Below are 17,484 nucleotides of genomic sequence, written 5' to 3'. Positions count from 1 at the left end.
ATTAAAATAAAATTAGAAATTAAACACTTTGCAAAAGTGACTTCATTTCTTTATTGTTCTCACAAAAGTGAGATGATGACCAAAGCAAGGTCACTATCATAAAACGGTAAATTCAAAAGCCTGTAGCACTCATTTACAGTCAAAGAAATAAGCACACACTTTGCTTAATTAAAGCTACCAATAGTAGTTTAATTATCAATACAGCATTAAAAGAACTGAAAAATCTGTTGACATACTGATGGATACTTACAGATAGATTCAATTCAAATTCCATTTTAATTATATAGTGCTAAATCAATAAAGAACACCAGTCACCTCATTGCACAATGATTCATATTTGAAGGTAAAGACCCTACAGTAATACATTAAAATTGCCAACAATTAGTCATAGTAAAAAGCTCCTTATATATCTCAACAAGATCATACTTTTTTTTTAACTTTGGCCTAACAATGCACCAACAATAAAGGTAATGGGCCACACCTCTTAGTCTTTGAACTCAGCTTTAATTTTAGTCCCATTGCCACAGGTGAATAAAATCAAGCACCCAGCAATGCATTCTGCCTTTAAAATCATGAGGAATGGGTCATTTGGGGAGAATTTGTGCTACTGTAATAGGTTCCCACAATTGTAACAAGTCAGTTTTTTGGAAAGTGGATATATTTTTGGACCCACAGCAATTCGAATTGACAGACGACATAACGTTATGGGAGCAGGATTACAGAGTGTTGAGGCACATAGTGCACTGTAGAAGCCAGTGCTCTGCAGAGTTCCACACCTCATCTGGCATTAACATCACCACAAAAGTTATGAGCTGGGAGCTTCACATCATGGGTTTCCAAGGCCAAGCAGCTCCTGTAAGGGCAATCTGCAGGTGACTCAGTGCTTTTGCCGATGTAGCGTATCAGCACCTCAGAACTGCATCTAATTGCAGCATTTATTTAGTTACATTTAACCGCTGCAACACTTTCCACGAGGAACTGTTAGCAATTAAATCATAAAGGCCAAATCAAGCCACCAGTGAATCGCTGTCTCTGTTTGCTGTTCATTATTAATGCGACTGTTAGAAATAATTTTGCAGGAGCTCTGAAGTACGGATAATGTGCATATCATTCCCTCTCTCACGCTCTCTCTCCGCTTTATCTCCTGCCACCCACAATCACAGAAGGCCACTGCTGTTTTGTTGGCATCAGTTGTTACCCCTGCACATTGTTTGTAGCTTCCAGAGGATTATAGACCTCTCTGGCACCGTGGAAGTGTCACTATTTACTAATGTAGTGCATTGCAATTTGTTTGTGTGTGTATGTGTGTGTGTATGCGTGTATAAATGTGTGCACATTTTAAGTGGCCAGATTATCATGATAACATTTTAAAATATCAGTGAGTTGAAGGTGCCCTTTCAGATGGCGCTCTCATTGCCTCTCCTCGTCAGCCCATCTGTAGAGAGAGCGGGAAAGCAAAGGAAGGAGAGCGAGACACAAGTGAGCAAAATAAGGACATTTAGGATGTTATTTGTCACGGCATCCAATTACTACTCTTTTGTGCAAATCTGTTAACCAGCAATGTGAGAATTTGTGTTTTATTTCCCTTTCTCTTAGATTGTAGTCCATGTAATTGGGTTTATAAAAAATACTACAGATTAACAAATGAATTATTAAGAATATTTGACTTCCATTTTTTTTTACCCTCATTAAAGTTAGATTTCTTTATGTCTCGCTTTTATTGCACAACATCGTGTTACAAATTTGGTATTTTTTTAATTTGCATGCCAATTAGCTTATATTGAAAAAAAGAAGCATGGAGTGGAGTTTTTTTTGTCCTGTAGTCGTTGTGCGTGTGTGCTTGTTTGTCTGTGTTTGCGTGTGTGTGTCTGCATAAGGCCTTGGTAATAATTAGTCTATTAGCCCAGTTGCGGCGCTAACCTACACTAACTGTTTGGGAGGAACATTTGGGAATTACCATACATACAAATAGAGAAAGCAGTTAATGAACACCCCACATGGAATATGCAGATAAATACACAGATAAATCCAGTGCACAAACACACATTCTTCTTTAGTCCTGAAGTGTTTATAGAAATTATGAGAAATACAACTAAGAGTAACTTTGTTTCATTTATTTGCTTTATGTTTGAGCAACACCTTCATAGGTTATTGCTATTTTAAGTCCATTATTGATGTTTTACTTCACTGTAATACCTCAGTGTGTCCTAAGTAAGTAGTATAAACTAGCTATTTGTAATTCTCAATGTCGATTAGACAGCTAAAATACGCAACTTTACCATCACTGTCCTGATTTTTCTGTGAATCAGAGCTCTGTTTCCAAGTGCCTTCAATTACTGAAGGAGATGAGCCTAAATTCTTGCATGTGAAATGACGAGAACATGTCGCAACAATATTTTGAAATTATAGTTTTGCACAGCATGTCTTTTTTTTCTCAGCAAGTTAGTTCTTGAAGATTTTCCTGCAATGTCTAGTTGAACTGTTTCCTGTCACGCCATTGCTTCAGGCCAAAACAGCTTTTCTTAAATCGTCTACAAATTCAAACAAAGATATAATCTGACATAATACATGTTTATTTTTATTTATTACACATTTAATCAACAAATAAATCACCCACATTAGATTTGCCATTAACATACATGACATTACTTTGCTTTTGGCCTTAATTCAGATCTGCTGCTTCAACGTAAAAGAATTGGCGCCTGATTTTTATTCGCAGATTGCCTTAAATTTCTTGGCTATCAGCCTTAACAGTTAGTGCCAAGTTCAAAGGGCATGTTGTAGTCACCCTAGCACACCGGATTGCTGGCTACCATGCTATTTGCTGGATCACTGGGGCAGTTTAAAATAACATCCAGCATACACATACATATTTCCCAATTCCCAGGAGTTTCAAACGCTATTAAAACAGCTCAAGTTGGTCGATAGCAACAATGCCACCTGCTGTTTCTGGGGCCTGGGACACAGATACTCAAAGACGGAGAGTATGATATTTGAAAAGAAGGAGAAATACAAAAAGGGATAGAAGGAGAAGACCAAGGGTGCCCACAACAGGAGGCTAGAACAAAGCTGGTCGATATAGCTGGACCCATACTGTGCATAGCCTTGAATTACTCCCCTTCTTATTGGCGATGCCCGACCAAGAGGGGGGATGCCTCTGGATTCTGGCTGCTGTGTGAACTCGGCACCGAACAGTGAAGGTCAAATACTTATACTGGAGGAGAATGCGGTAGGAAGGTCTCCAAAGACGCAGAGAAAGAGCATTAAAAATTAATTTAAAGCTCACTTCTTTTGTCAAAAGTAAAGAAAAAGTTAATAAGAATGATTCTTATTGTGCTACATTTGGCACACATTTTATTTTTTATTTGCTTATATATGTTCAGTAATTTTTTTCTAGGTGAAAGTAAGCAATAGATTAAATATTCAAAAAAAAAAACACAAAGTGTGTTAGTATGGTATGTGGACATGACATGCTGCAATAATTGGTTGCTCCGTTTTGGGATTGAGTCTCCAGAACTGGCAGGACGAAACCCCAGTGTTTAAACTGTTCCCTCATTTGGGTTGTTGGAAGTGGAGAGGATTATCTAGCACATCTTATATAGTTGCTCGGTTTGGTTGAGATGTCATCACTGTAAAGGAGATAACATAACATACGAGTCACATAATCGAAACATTAAGCGTATCATTATGAGGGACAAGACCTCTCATAGAAGAAGATACAGTAGAAATGGATTCAAGCAGAGGCTTTGAGGTTTGAGATTCTGCTGGAAGTAAAGGTGACCTGAATAAAGCTGAACTACTTTGTTGCTCATATTTCTCTTTCACACAATTTACAATGAAGACAACTTATACAAAGATGGGAAAAGGCTCTGGAAGCTTCGTCTGTCTATTAATGCTAGAGAGATCCACTCTTTGTTCCCCCAGCAATCATCACTCTGAAATCACACCAGGAATGAAAGAAAGCAAACATGAATACTTGGGCCTTATAATGATTCTGCAGCCCAGTGTTTTTTTTCTTTATCCTTGACAGGACGTGTGTATTGGTATCTGCTATTTAACTAGCAAAGCCATTTTCACTGTAAAGGTGAATATTGTCACTCTCATTGCAAAGAAAAAGAAAAACCCAGCCAAGGATGAGAGCAGAAAATTAACACTAGCTATAAAGTCTCTGTGCAGAATTACAGTTTAATTTAAAAGTGCATTTAAAGTACTGATTACTTTTTAAGTGTGTCACGCTGTATTTATAGTCTTTTTGTCTTGCCTAAATCAGTTGGCAATTAACTGTAATCAATTATAAATAAGTTACAATGGGGCAGAACTACTGGAACATCTTGGCAGAGAAGTATAAATCAGCCTTCAGGGTTTGACTATCATGCTGAGAGTCACACTATACCCTGCTTGTCTGTGTCAAATTATACACTCATTAGAGAAGGAAGCTGGCCAAACACTTAGACAAACACACATTCTCACGCTGTATTGTGTGTTCTCAAAATGATGTCGACATTGTATTTCTTTCGTGTCCTTGCGTGTTTTATTTATTCATTTTGCTGCCTTTTCCTGCCTCTTTGCTCCATCTTGTGACTGTGTGATGTTTGTTAGTCTTGTTTTTATTTCAGGGTTACAGAATTTGCCTCTTGTTGCCTCTGATATTTTCTCAAATGAAAGTACACGAGGGCTCAGTCTTTTGTGTTTTCTCTTGATCCCCCTTTCTTTCCATCTGTATCCCATTTCTAACTGTATCTGACTCCCCATTGTCATTTAAACCAAGCACCATCCCCCAATCCCCCACCCCCCCAATTCCCCCCCAATTCCATACTAGTAAAGTAATCTGTCATCCCTGCCTTCCCCTCATTAATTCAGTGATTGGCTGTCCTTTAATTGGATCTTCTTTTCACGCACACATACGCACACATGTGCACACGCGCATGCACAAGTCATCCTATTAGTGTGCTAAATAGGTGTTCTGGTATAAAGGGGATAGTTAGATTATAGAACTGGGTGTGATTATGGATGCTAAGGTTGCAGTTTGAGTGACAAGGGCAGGTCAACCCCACTGTTAATATGAGCTGGTAGCGTAGTCCGTTATTATGTTGCTATTCTGTTAACACTGGTTCATCTGTCAACTACACCTGGATAGAATGAATGAGGAGGTGTCACTGGATGTCCGGGATCATTTCACCATTAGTGAAAGGGAGTTGAAGTGCACACCACACAGCAACATTTTTAGTAAAAGCTATAAATATATTCGTTGCCCCTCTGAAGTGATGAATTGTGACTAGTTCTGATATAAAAGCTTATTTTAACGCATACATTCTTTCTTTTCCATATTTAATAAATAAAGGTCATCCAATCAAAGAGAGGGATCTCGTTGCATTAATCTTGCAAGCTTTCCATTTATGGCTTTGGTGAAATGCACAGAATCATAACTTTGAATTATAATAAGAATATGGTACATGTCCACAAACACTACGGCTAAGTCTGTGGCCCTGAAACTGTGATCTTTGTTTGACTAGGGAAAAATTTAATGAAATTAAGTCAAACGAATGTGTTTTGAATAGGAAAATAAAGAAGGCAAAGCTGAAGCTAACTCGGATCTTTTTTTAATGACTGAAAAATTATGGCGTGTGGTGCGGGAATCTTTTTCAGCTTTTGAAGTGGTTCATGCCAGAAAAAATGCTGAGAACCACTGCTCTAAGTAGGGTTTTATGTCAGTTGGAGTAAAAACAACTTGGATCCAATCAGGAGAATGTAATTTCTATTAATATGATTTTAATGGCAAAGCACATTAGTCAGCAGCTGACTGTGCCGAGCCTTGACATGTGTTTGAGGGCATTCGAGAGCTGTTCCAGAGGTTGTTTGCTGTGTCTTTTTCTTTCAATTCATCTTTTAGTGTTCCCATAGCTATACCATTACCCTACAGCAAACACAGCAAATGCATTAACTTATCCTGCCAGCCACTGAGCTGTGGTTAGATTGTTTTCTGCCATGTTCCTAAATTGCCCTCATGCTTGGGTATTTCTTTTCCCCACCTATACTAAAGCTTCTCATTCAGCATATAAACTGTTGCTGGAAAGTGCTGTGACTTCCACGCTCATTGTGCTAAATTATTTATGTTCACCGTAGCAAATGTAGATCTGTAAGTGTGAATTATTGAAAATGTGTACCATAGTGGGTGAGATCGTTCAAAGTCAAATGGATTTTTTTTTTACCCCCACCCCCCAAGGGAAATCCGACAAGCCAATTTGTAGAAGTATTGCGCCTTTGCATCTCATCCAAGACGTTTAGTACAAGCGTCCTTTAATTTTTGTCAGCGGGAAACTTTCTACCACATCTCTTAGAGTTTGGCTTCTCTCACCTCTCTAGTGTGCAGATGGAAGTTATGAGGGTGTTTAGATGTGCATATTATGTTGTGTCCCAGTTTAGCTACAGGCACATTGTGGTCTAACAAGGCAAGTGAAGAGAGCTGATATGTCGCGATCACAGCTGTCTGACAAGCTTCTGAAAAATGTCAATAAAGTGGGGCAGACAAGGTTGGAGCGAACTCTTCCCTGATACAGAGTCCCATTTTTAATGTTACCCCGTTCTTTTTTCTCCCGTTGTCTCACTTGTTAACTTTTTCCCTATTGCAGTATGTTTCTCAGTCTGTTTTCACAGTCTTGTGCAACTAATTTCTGCAAGGACATCACTAAATAAAAGAAGAAAGAAATTAGATTTTTTTTTTTTAAATTGTCATTCAAGTGAGTCACCATCATCTCTGAGCATCTTGGCTACTGGTAATAGTCCAAACAGTGCACTCCTTCTGCATGATACAGGTCTTATTTTATCCAAGGGCCCAATGACGCATTCTGTGCAGATTTAGACTCTGTGCGAGTACTTTTTTGTGTTTACTGACCAACATGTCTTCAGCATGGTTCTTGCAGTAACTATGTACAGGACAACATTAGCATCCATCTTTTTTCCCCTTATCCAATTTGGGCTTGTGGGGGTGTTGAAGCTGTCATAAGGCGAGAGGCAGGGTACACCCTGGACAGTTTGCCAATCTGGTGCATGGCTAATAGAGAGACAGACAAGCATTCATGCTCACTGTAAATTTAGAATTGCTAATTAACTTAACATGCATATTTCTGGCCTGTGGGAGGAAGCAGAATACCTGGAGAGAACCCAGGTAGACACAAGGAGAAAGGCCCTAGCCTTGATACGAACCCAGGACCTTCTTCGGATGAAGCAACCGATATGATTTTGCTTTTTGCCCTTAAACTTTGGTTCCAAATTTAAGTATAATGCATAAACTAAACTGTTTCAAGCTTGTTCACCTGCTTTTTTCCTCTCTGTAATGGAGGGCTCACTGTCTTTGGAGTGATAGGATAAATGAAAATGATTGATTGTAACAGAGTCATTTGTCTTAAGCTGACAATCCTGACAGTGCAATAGATGGCTTTGTCATTTAACCTCTGGAACGTCGAATGAAAGCAATATTGCACCTGCAGCCACTGGCCCGCTCTGTTAGCTGAGTTTGTGATATAATACCATTGTTTGGTGGCTGACGGATTGAGTGGGACGTCAGCTGTGACGAGGCAGTGGATCGTTGACGTGTCCCTCGCTTCATTTGCCTTTAACGTCAATCCTGCCTCCATCCAGCTGGAGGTGCGATACAGAAAGACCAAAAAGGAAGTTACACTGAAGCAAATGAAGGAATAAGTGACAGCATCAACTTATATTCTGTGTTAGAAGAGAAAAACATTCAGGATTTATAAGGCGAAGTAAACAAGAAATAAAATGCTGCTTGACCACTTGAAATAAATGATCAATAGCTTTGCCCTAGGTGGGGTGGGTGTGGGTGTATTTGAGGGGAGTTGAAAAAGCTTGAGTTGTAAAGGCTTTAAAACAATACAGATGGTGGCATGCACACTGGCACTGCTTTGCTTGCCAACATGAGGACATGGCTTCTGCTGTAAGACGCAATACATCGTTCTCAAATGCACAGCAATGTGTTGGTTTGAAAATAACCAAAAAGCACCACATTACTTACATTTAGCACATTATTTCTTGTTCATTTCTGCTTCCCAGCCAAAAGGATTGCCAACACTGTGCTGAACTAATGAACAAACTCACACCAGGGAAGGAGAAAAAGACGAAGCTAGCCCAGAGGAAGAAGAGAAAAGATAAGAGAAGTTCAGTGTGCCCTACAGGCTGTGAAGCAGGATTGGGCTATCACTTTAATTTCCCTCTCTCTGTTCATTTGGAGTGGTTTAGTTTAGCTGCAGGTGCAATCCCTGTTTAATTACAAGTGGAGCGGGCAGGAAAAGAGTGGGATAAAGAGAGGAACAGAGATTAGGCTGAAGAATTAGTTGATAATAAAAGTCTCTGCCGATTTAATAAATGATCACTTTCCCCATTGCAGGTTGACTTGGATGCCCCTGGCATTGTGTAAGAAGAAGGGGAGTCAGAGTAAAAGAGGGAGCAAAGAAAAACAAAGTCAGTCTTTCCTTAGTGGAATGATTAAGGTTTTAAAGTAAAAATTTGAAGATGCAAAGGCCCCCACCCTGACACCCCAATTTCCTTGATACCCATCTTACATATATAAACTGCATATATAATTTGATGCCATTGTGCCACCACAGTAAATGATCAAGTGCGTCTTCATCTTCCTCCCCACACATTAGGGTATCAAGTACTTCTGTGATCTCTGCCTTTTTTAAAAAGCATGATTATATTCAGCAGCCTCCATCTCTCCCTATTGTGAAAGGAGGGAGAGTGCAGGGTGTAATGGCTGTCATTTACTCACCTGAAACACGGAGGGAATTATAAATGCCATGCACCCCATCCTTTGTATTTATCCCTGCTGATATGATAGCACGGTCATAGTGGAGAGACTGCGAGCCGTAATGGTCGTCTCACTGGCAAAGCCCACGAAGAAGATAGCATGAAATGAATGTGATATCGAGATGAGAGGGACAAGGGGTGCATTGGGTCGTTTAGCCACCAAATCCCTCAATTTTTTGATAAAAGAGGAGACAAAAGTATTGCCCGCTAAAGTGTGTGTGTGTGTGTGTGTGTGTCCAATAGAGGAGCGAGGCTCTGGAGAGATGATGAATGTATGATCTTACACACCTCAGAGCATCTGAGTGACAGAGACAGACAGATAGAAACAGAGGGAGAATGAATGATATCAGGATGTGTGCTCTGGAACAGAGGAGCCACATCGGCACCCATCGCTTTTGCCATGCTCTGAATGGTGGTGTGTGTTTGGCTTTGTTTGTGTGTATGTTTTATCTGTTCAATAAAACCATCTCCCCAGATGCAGGCATCTGAGGCGCTGATAGGCATCAGGAGGTTCATTCCATTATAATCGAAGTTTAATTCCATGTGAGGTTTTTTTTGTGTAGGTGTATAGTTGTGGGCGATGTGTGTATCAGCATATCTGCCACTGATGAAGTGTTAAATTGTAAAGATATGGTGGCATCTTTTGCTACAGTTCTGTCTGGGTGCTTAGCTTCTATGGCAGATCACAAGGTGACAAACCACTTGATGGCGTGTCACGGCCACGTAGATGACATAAATACGCGCATGCACCGGCAAAGAGAAATCGTGGTTTCATATACTCTTATGATAAGGCTTTTTGGAGCTGAAATCCCACTATAGGCTATCACAATGGCCTTTCTCTTTAGTGACTAAGAGCTTATTTCAGCTGGCAGTGGGGCGAGGCAGTGCTGGATTGCAGGAGGAGGTGCAGGCCCAGTGGAGAGTGACAGGAAAGCAGGAAATCTATCTTGCAAGATGCACCGTGCAATGACGATCAGTGTTGAGTTTGATCATGTGCACACACCATTTCTCCACTATCTCCCCGATTCCATCTCAAACTTATTCTCTTTATCTACCTAATGCAAATATGCCTCTACACAGTAGGGAGGGCAAAACATACTAGCTATTTTTTTTCCTAGAGCAGACACAAGCTTAGCACACAGAAGTGCTTTGTCTCTAATCTGTAATAGCAAGCTGGATTCCTCTTGACTTTGACAAGGAAATACGCCCCCTCTGAATTTATTCAGCTGTGTGTGAATCTGTTTTAGAGTGTGTGTGTGTGTGTATGTGTGTGTGTGTGTTTGCAAGCGAGTATGCTATTTATAGTACTTGCAAAGATGCATAAATGTCGCGAGAAAGAGAAGGAACAATGCACTAGTATGTTTTTTAGAGTTTCTCCGTCATGCGTCACTGTTTGACTCCAGTAGTACTGTATGTGGATCTCTGTGGTTCTTGTGCATCAGTGTGCATATGTCTTGAAATATGACCATGAGTGTGAGCAAAACTGACTTGACTTGTGTGGGGGTTTTTTTTATTATTATTATTTGAGAGAGGCTGTCAGGCAGAGATGTGCTGTGTGATAGCCCAACAGAGAGAACCGCCGTCAGTGGCAGGCTGTGCTTTAGAGATACCGCTAGGCACAGGCATTTCTGATCTCTTGTTACATTCTGTCATGCCCTACATTGCATGGTTTAATTATGGTCCTTTTCATACCCTCAAATATGGAATTTAGTCAGTAAAATGTGCTGCAACGACATGTATAATTACATCTCATATATCCAGAGGTACACAGAGAGAGAGCAGTATGCAAAACAGTTTGATCCTCAGTTCATATTGTAGGTGGTTGATTTAAGACCTAAATTACATCAGTACTCACCATGACTGCATTAGTACTTGCGAGCAGGGCATTAAATCCATGTTTTCTTTAGCAAGTTGCGCTTGAGCTGACCATTTACTCAAACTTCTCTATCTATATTTTTGTAATTCTTTTTGCTATAAATGTAATGTCTCTCGGGTATCCAGGATAATGGGTTTTAGTATTCAGCAAAGGTATAATAAGTCTATTGAGTATTTTGATGTAAGACTTACTTTTGTCCTTTCCATGATAAATCTTCAGTGAATCACTCAAAGAATCCTTAATAAATATGCACTGGAGAATTCTGTAATGGTAAAGGTGTACTGGCCCTGCCCCTGAAGAGCCAATTAAAAGCTGAACAGGGAACCATATGAGTCAGTCGTGTTGCACTGACACATGCACCCCATAGATTCAATTGTGTGATGGCAGCCATACCTGTACTTGTTAAAAATAGCAAACAGTATGATAGTATACTTTTTTTTCGTGTCTAATTATATTCATAGCATGAATTAGCATGACATTTGTGGTTTAGTTTGAAGAGTCAGTTAATGAATATAACAGATTTGACAGCATGCATTTTTTATATCTCATTGGACATTGCATTTCTTCTAACTGTCTCCCTTTTCATTTAGATAGTACAATAATTGCTTTGAGGTGTTACCAAAATGACTGCCAATTTTCGAGACTTTCTTGAAACTAGGTCCAGTGGATGTACACTATCACTGGATGACACACAGTGATAGTTGGTTTTAAAATAAAAGAAACAATTTTTTTAAGTTTCATGAGAGAAAAAGTTGAAGAAACTCAACTTGGATGTTAAAAGCAAAAAAAATTATTTGTACCTATCTTCTAACAATTTTTTTCCACTATTTTTTACTAATTCCAGAAGTATGCAAGCACATGTGCACCTTTTTACCCACATCGGTCCAACACCGACGATGTTGTCTCTCTTTCTTGGCTGTCATCACAGAGCAGCCTGAGTGACAGCGGTCATCTACCAATGACGGCTCATTTATCAAAAGTGCCAGCAACACCTATTATTGCACCATGCAGTTACCATGGAGACAAGAGGAGGGGGACAGCCCGAGATCTACCTCAGCTTTGCCCCTTGTGCTCGGTCACTCATGGCCCATGCCAATCAGTGCCAGTCAATGCCACTTTGAATTGGCAAGGCTATACATCATAATGGATGGACGGCTGTCCCAAGTGGCCAAGTTTCCCATATGGAACAAGGTCGATCGGAGCTACGGGGGAGCTGTCGAGAAATAACATTTTAATAGAAATCGGTCATGAAACTAAAAGAATTTATGGTTAATGTGTGTATACAGTATAGTGGGTAAAACTAGTGTTTTAGATGGATTTGTTTTTCAGGCTGTTGCGTAAATCAGGATAAAAGGAAAGCTTTGATTGAATCTTCCACATCTTCATGATGTAATTGTGTTTAATAGAGACAATTTACAACTAACATAATTGTTTTAATGATCATTTTGTGTTGATCTGAGTCATCCCAGATGGAAACAATAACTTGGTAACAATGTATTATATATTATGTTTTCAGTAAAAGGCGTTACTATCACCGTCACCTCTGCACCTACACTTACCTTGACCATACAGCAGACAGATACTGCTGATTGCAACAGCGGTATCCCTGATCTGAAGAAGCTGTCTATGATACCATTATCCAAAGATTCCTGCTCACTGCACTTTCTTATTTGATGTCTTGAAAATGTATCATTATGTCTTTCTGCCAAAACCTGAACACAGTGTTTCTGTTTTGTTTTGGAATATTATATATCACTTTCACTAGTTTCAGGCCCTCTCTGTGTCATGTGGTAATGTTCTCCTTTTGGTATTTCTGCTCATCTTCGCATTATTCATGCAGCCACACAGCTTTCTGCTGTATGTTAATGATATTTGTATCTCATTGCAGCTGTCGAGGATCCCAGTGGAGGCGTGTGGTCAATACACAACCTGCAGCGAATGTCTTGGATCCGGAGATCCCCACTGTGGCTGGTGTGTTCTGCACAACATGTAAGTCCTGTTAGAACTCTCTCAGACCTAAACACACATGCATTTCTGTCTTTCCTGCTTACCCCTGATGCATACAAATACTGTATTTGCTCAGTTGCTTCTCTTTCATTTGTTATGCCTCCAACATACCAGACATTTTGAGGGTGTTTGGGTTGTGTTTGGGTTGTTAGACTCCCCTACCTCTATGTGGCGCCTGGGTCCATGCCCAGCATTCCATCCTTTGCAGTCTTTTAGCTTTTAGGGACACCTGAAGCCAGCGCAGGCCAAGTCTCAGATTGCTTTCCTGGGGAATCAGCCTTTTGCCAACAACCCCCCACCCCACCCTTTAGATCCATTACCAAACCTAACCACTGGCATTGTTTACTACCCCTGAAACTAGAACCTGGTGAGAGCACAGATACTGGTGGGCACTGCCAGTGGGCACCAAGCCCGGTTGACACTAGGCAAGTGATAGCTTCTTTTATTGTAGAAAACTGTTGAATGACATCTCCAAGATTAGTTCATTAAAAACAAATGATTTACTTTTTCTTGCGCCCTGTTCCCCTTCCTCTTCTCTTTTCTTATTGCTTCTGCTTTTAAGACCGTCTCCCTCATTGTTTCCTTGAAATGCACAAGCATGCACACATAGATAAGCACAAATTCGCAAACACCCCAGCTGCTGTCAAACCCTTGTCCCTCAAGATGGGAGGGAGATAGTGCTTGCTGTGGGCAGGGAGATTTCCCACTCCACTGTAAATTGAAAATTGGTTTCTTGTGTTGGTTCTAGCCCTGGGGTAGAGTGTGTGTAAATGTGCGTAGGTGTGTGTATCAGTGAGACTGAGTACATTTAGCACCTTCATCCCTGCTGGCACTGAGAGGACACAGTGAGGGCAGAGAAGCAGGGTGAGTGTGAGAGGAACATACTGAAAGCTGCAGAGAAGTGAAGATGGACAGATGAAGGGAATAACAGATGAATGGCAAGGTCATAAAGAGAGAGCTAAGGGAACAGAATAGTAAAGAATAGATACTGGCAAATTCTAAGAAACACTCAAGGTATCAAGGATATCATGACATATTCAATGATCAGGGAGTGAGTGTGTCTGAAAGGGGGGCGAAAAAAGTATCTGTTTGTGCAACAGAACATAAGAAATAAAAATAGAGGATGCACATAGGATGCAGCCTGTGAACACTCATTTGAGCGCCACAAATTAGAAGTTATAAGCAAGGTCACACACATATAGTAATTCCAACCATACATTTAATTTCCATCACGATTACCAATTCACTATGTGTGGTAATATGTACTGTTTAAGTATGGATTTATGTGTGCTTACAAACCCATTAAGTTTTTTCGTATCCTAACAGTCAGAGGAAATGGGTGGTTACAGATTGGTCTGTCACACTTAGCCCTTTCAGCTCACCTCTGTCTTAACACACACATATAAGCCATGAATGCTCACACACAAGCCCTTGTTGCTTGAGAGTTAGTGTCAAGTCACCGAAAACAAGAATAGAACCCAAAGAGAGCGAGAAAATAACCAAAGTGCCTCTTGAGTCGATCTCAGGTGTCTAGACGTTTGACCATCACAAGGGCAGGAAAAAGAGATTACAGGTGTGCTGCGTGCATGTGAGTTTGTGTTTGGTGTGTGAGCCTGTGCGCACCCATCAGCACTCACACATTCTGTCATTTAGACAGAGCGCTTCACCCCGGTAGCACACAGGCACAAAATATAAAATGCACAACCCATTGGGACTGATCGACCACAGGTTCACCTTTCTCAAAGTCCATCCTCCTTACTGCTTTCAAACCCCCAGCATGTGAATTCTTAACTTGGTCCTGGTGTAATTGAAACCCCCCCCGAGTTCCACCTCGACCACAGGGTAGACAGGACTTTATACTCCTGCCACAACCACTGCTATTGTTTTATTAGCCTGTTAATTTATTTATTGTATAGCTCCCTAATTTACCAAATTTAGGCCATTATTGCTGTGTTTTTTTCCTAACCATTGAATTTTTTCTTGATTGTTTGAGAAAATTGCAAAACAAAGTTTAATAACAGACTTGTAAACTTCATGTTAAAACAATGGAGAATGGATGTAGCTGTTGGGTATATTTACTAATACACCACAGACAACTAATTACTGACTGCTGTGCATGGATTGTGCCGTCGCTCATGCAAATATACGTGTGTAGATACAAATGCATTACACACCATAATATACTCTGTAGTCCACATAAACATGTTACTTTTAATGGTCTCTAGAGGATAATTGGAAAATAATTATGTGTCTGGAAACATAAAAATCCACTGAGATGACATGGGCTTGAAAATTATGCTTTGAAGGTCCTGAAGCATGTATCCAGTCTGTTAATATTGTGTATGTATCTTTCCACTCCTTCCTACCCACTTTATTTAATGTGAGGTCAGTAGTAGTGCAAAGCCATTAACAGGCCTGATTCACAGCCTGATAGACAACATCCCAGCAGACCTCCAAAAAGAAAAAGTGTTTACACAGACACATGGCCAATCTTCACATTTAGCAGTAGTTCTTAATAAAATGTAATACTTTCTCAAGAGTATTTTTAAAATGTCCTTTTTTCCAGTTTTCTATACTTTTAATAGTCGTTTTGTATGGCCACTTTTCAATTATCCAAAACAAAAAAGGAAGCTTTACAAGTTAAATAGGCTGAAGGACAAAGAAAGTGGGAGAACTAGGGTTTATTTTGCAAGGTAGCATGACTGTTAGCCTGTCCTTGTTGTGTAGGTCTGGTACACTCATACACAAAAATGCACACATGGCTGATCCAAAGCACTTTTCTTCAGGCATCTCAGCAATGAAAGCTGAACTGTTTGATATTCAGAAGACAGAAATGTTTAACGTTTTTCTTTCATTCTTCACTCACCTCCGCTTTATTGTCTTGGCTGAACCATATTTCTGTTGTAACACAAAATAGGAACAATTATTGATGGATAGCTGCATGCAAGAGTCGATCGGTGGATTCTGAACATAAAGTACTGTTGCTCAAAGAAGTAGTTTAGTCAAAAAGGACTGATATGTTATTTACTAACTATACAACAGCTCAAAACTGAACAGTAAAGTTTGCACATTTTCAAACGTATTTTCTAATTGTGAAAGCTGTTAAATAAAACCAAAACAAGCCTGTATAGCTTGCAACCTTCGCCTATCTGCTTGTATGCGGCATATTTACTAAAGTAATGATTTAACGACAAGCACAAAATCCTCCATTTCCCTCTGTGATCGGTCACAAGTCCTGCTCAATCATAGAAGTGATTAACCTAGCATTATGATATGAAGTGAAAACCAGTAAGCTCCGTAAGCGAATGACAACAGTTTAATGATGTAAAGCCTCAGGAAAAGTCTGCAGGGAAAAACATAAATATAGGAATATAGAGCTTGTGTCTGCCTTCACACTCAATGCAGCGCTATCCTGTGAAATGCTTTTCCTGGTCTGGCCAAGCCTGAAGATATTTTTACAAAGGATAAAAGCAGGCACCCTGCCTAGTACACTGACAACAGATCAGAGACTTGAACACACATAGCAAAGGCCTAATAACATATAGCAAACGTAAAGCAAAAGGGCCGAATCAGGAAGAGCTCAGACTCATACACGGTCTCCCACCCACACTCACTTTGTGCTGGAAAGAGGGGTGTTGAGTGGAAGGATAGCAAGCGGTTCCTCTTCAAAAGTGTTCTTCCAGATAGTTTGTTTTTCCAATCAACCTTGAAATCACCTCACTGGTCCGAGAAAAAACAGAATTGCAAGCTCTCTTGCTCTCTCTCACTCCCTCACACGCACACTCACACTCTCTCTCTCTCTCTCTCTTTCTCTCTCTCTTACACACACACACACACACATATACACACTCCTTCTCTATCAGCATTGCCTTTATTTACTCTATAGATCGGTGAGAGGAGCTGTTAGAGAGAACACCAGGGGAAGAGGAGAAAGGCAATCAATATTACAGGAGAGGAAATCAACAGGAGTGGATGGTGCACCTGCTTGTGTGTGTGTGTCTGCTTCTCTGATAGCAGTCATGTCCTTGACATACACTGACCATTTGTTTAGAAAGACAAATATCTTCAATAATTACTCACATGTTTGACTTTGAATGCACACGGCTGCGTGAAGACATATGCTTCCATTTATCCTACTAGTTGCAAAATCCCTTAAACCCCACTATATATGTTTAGATCCATCAAAATTTACATCAGACACCCCCCTCCCTCACCCCTCCCCATGGGGAGGACTCACTAAACCTTGAGCCTCACCTGTCAACTAAACAGACTTGGCCGTCTCATGCCATCTTCTGCCAAGATGCACAACGTATGCTAATGCCTGTCAAACTCAGCAGGTGAAAGGAAAGTTTTGAATCGAAGCAGCTCCTCCTTTTCATCATTTTCTTTTTTCCCCTACTCTTTTACCATTGACATTGAATACCACACACTGTCAATCAGGGCAAAGCCTCCTACAGAAGAGTGAGCATATTATAGGCTTCCTGTATCCATATGGGTAGAAGCAACCATAAATGCATTCCTACATGCATGCATTACATTATTTATTCTACGCTGCAGAGTGAAAACATTTCACTTTCAAAACAAGTCACTTTTAAAAAGATTTATCTTTAAATGTCAGAATTTGACAAATTAGTCAATACTTGTTATATTCAACCGCGTTTACACTGGTTTTTTTGGTACATGCTAGTCTGATAGGGCTTATTAAGTTTTCTGTTACTTCCATCCACACATCAACCCTTCCAAGTAAAGCAGAAGCACTTCTGCAGGGAGCCAATATA

At 40.2% G+C, this 17,484-nt stretch overlaps 1 protein-coding gene across 2 annotated transcripts in view; it reads left to right on the top strand.

Moving 5' to 3' along the window:
- plxna4 (plexin A4) overlaps window positions 1-17,484 on the top strand; it is a 239,693-nt gene that overhangs the window by 134,730 nt on the left and 87,479 nt on the right. For both annotated transcript variants that reach the window (XM_063500354.1, XM_063500353.1), the window contains exon 5: window positions 12,588-12,688. In XM_063500354.1, coding sequence (XP_063356424.1) covers window positions 12,588-12,688 — 101 coding nt within the window. The remainder of the gene's footprint in view (window positions 1-12,587; window positions 12,689-17,484) is intronic.

This window comes from Pelmatolapia mariae, linkage group LG17 (assembly GCF_036321145.2).
Source record: "Pelmatolapia mariae isolate MD_Pm_ZW linkage group LG17, Pm_UMD_F_2, whole genome shotgun sequence".
Taxonomy (NCBI): domain Eukaryota; kingdom Metazoa; phylum Chordata; class Actinopteri; order Cichliformes; family Cichlidae; genus Pelmatolapia; species Pelmatolapia mariae.
This window is presented reverse-complemented; position numbering and strand designations above follow the sequence as displayed.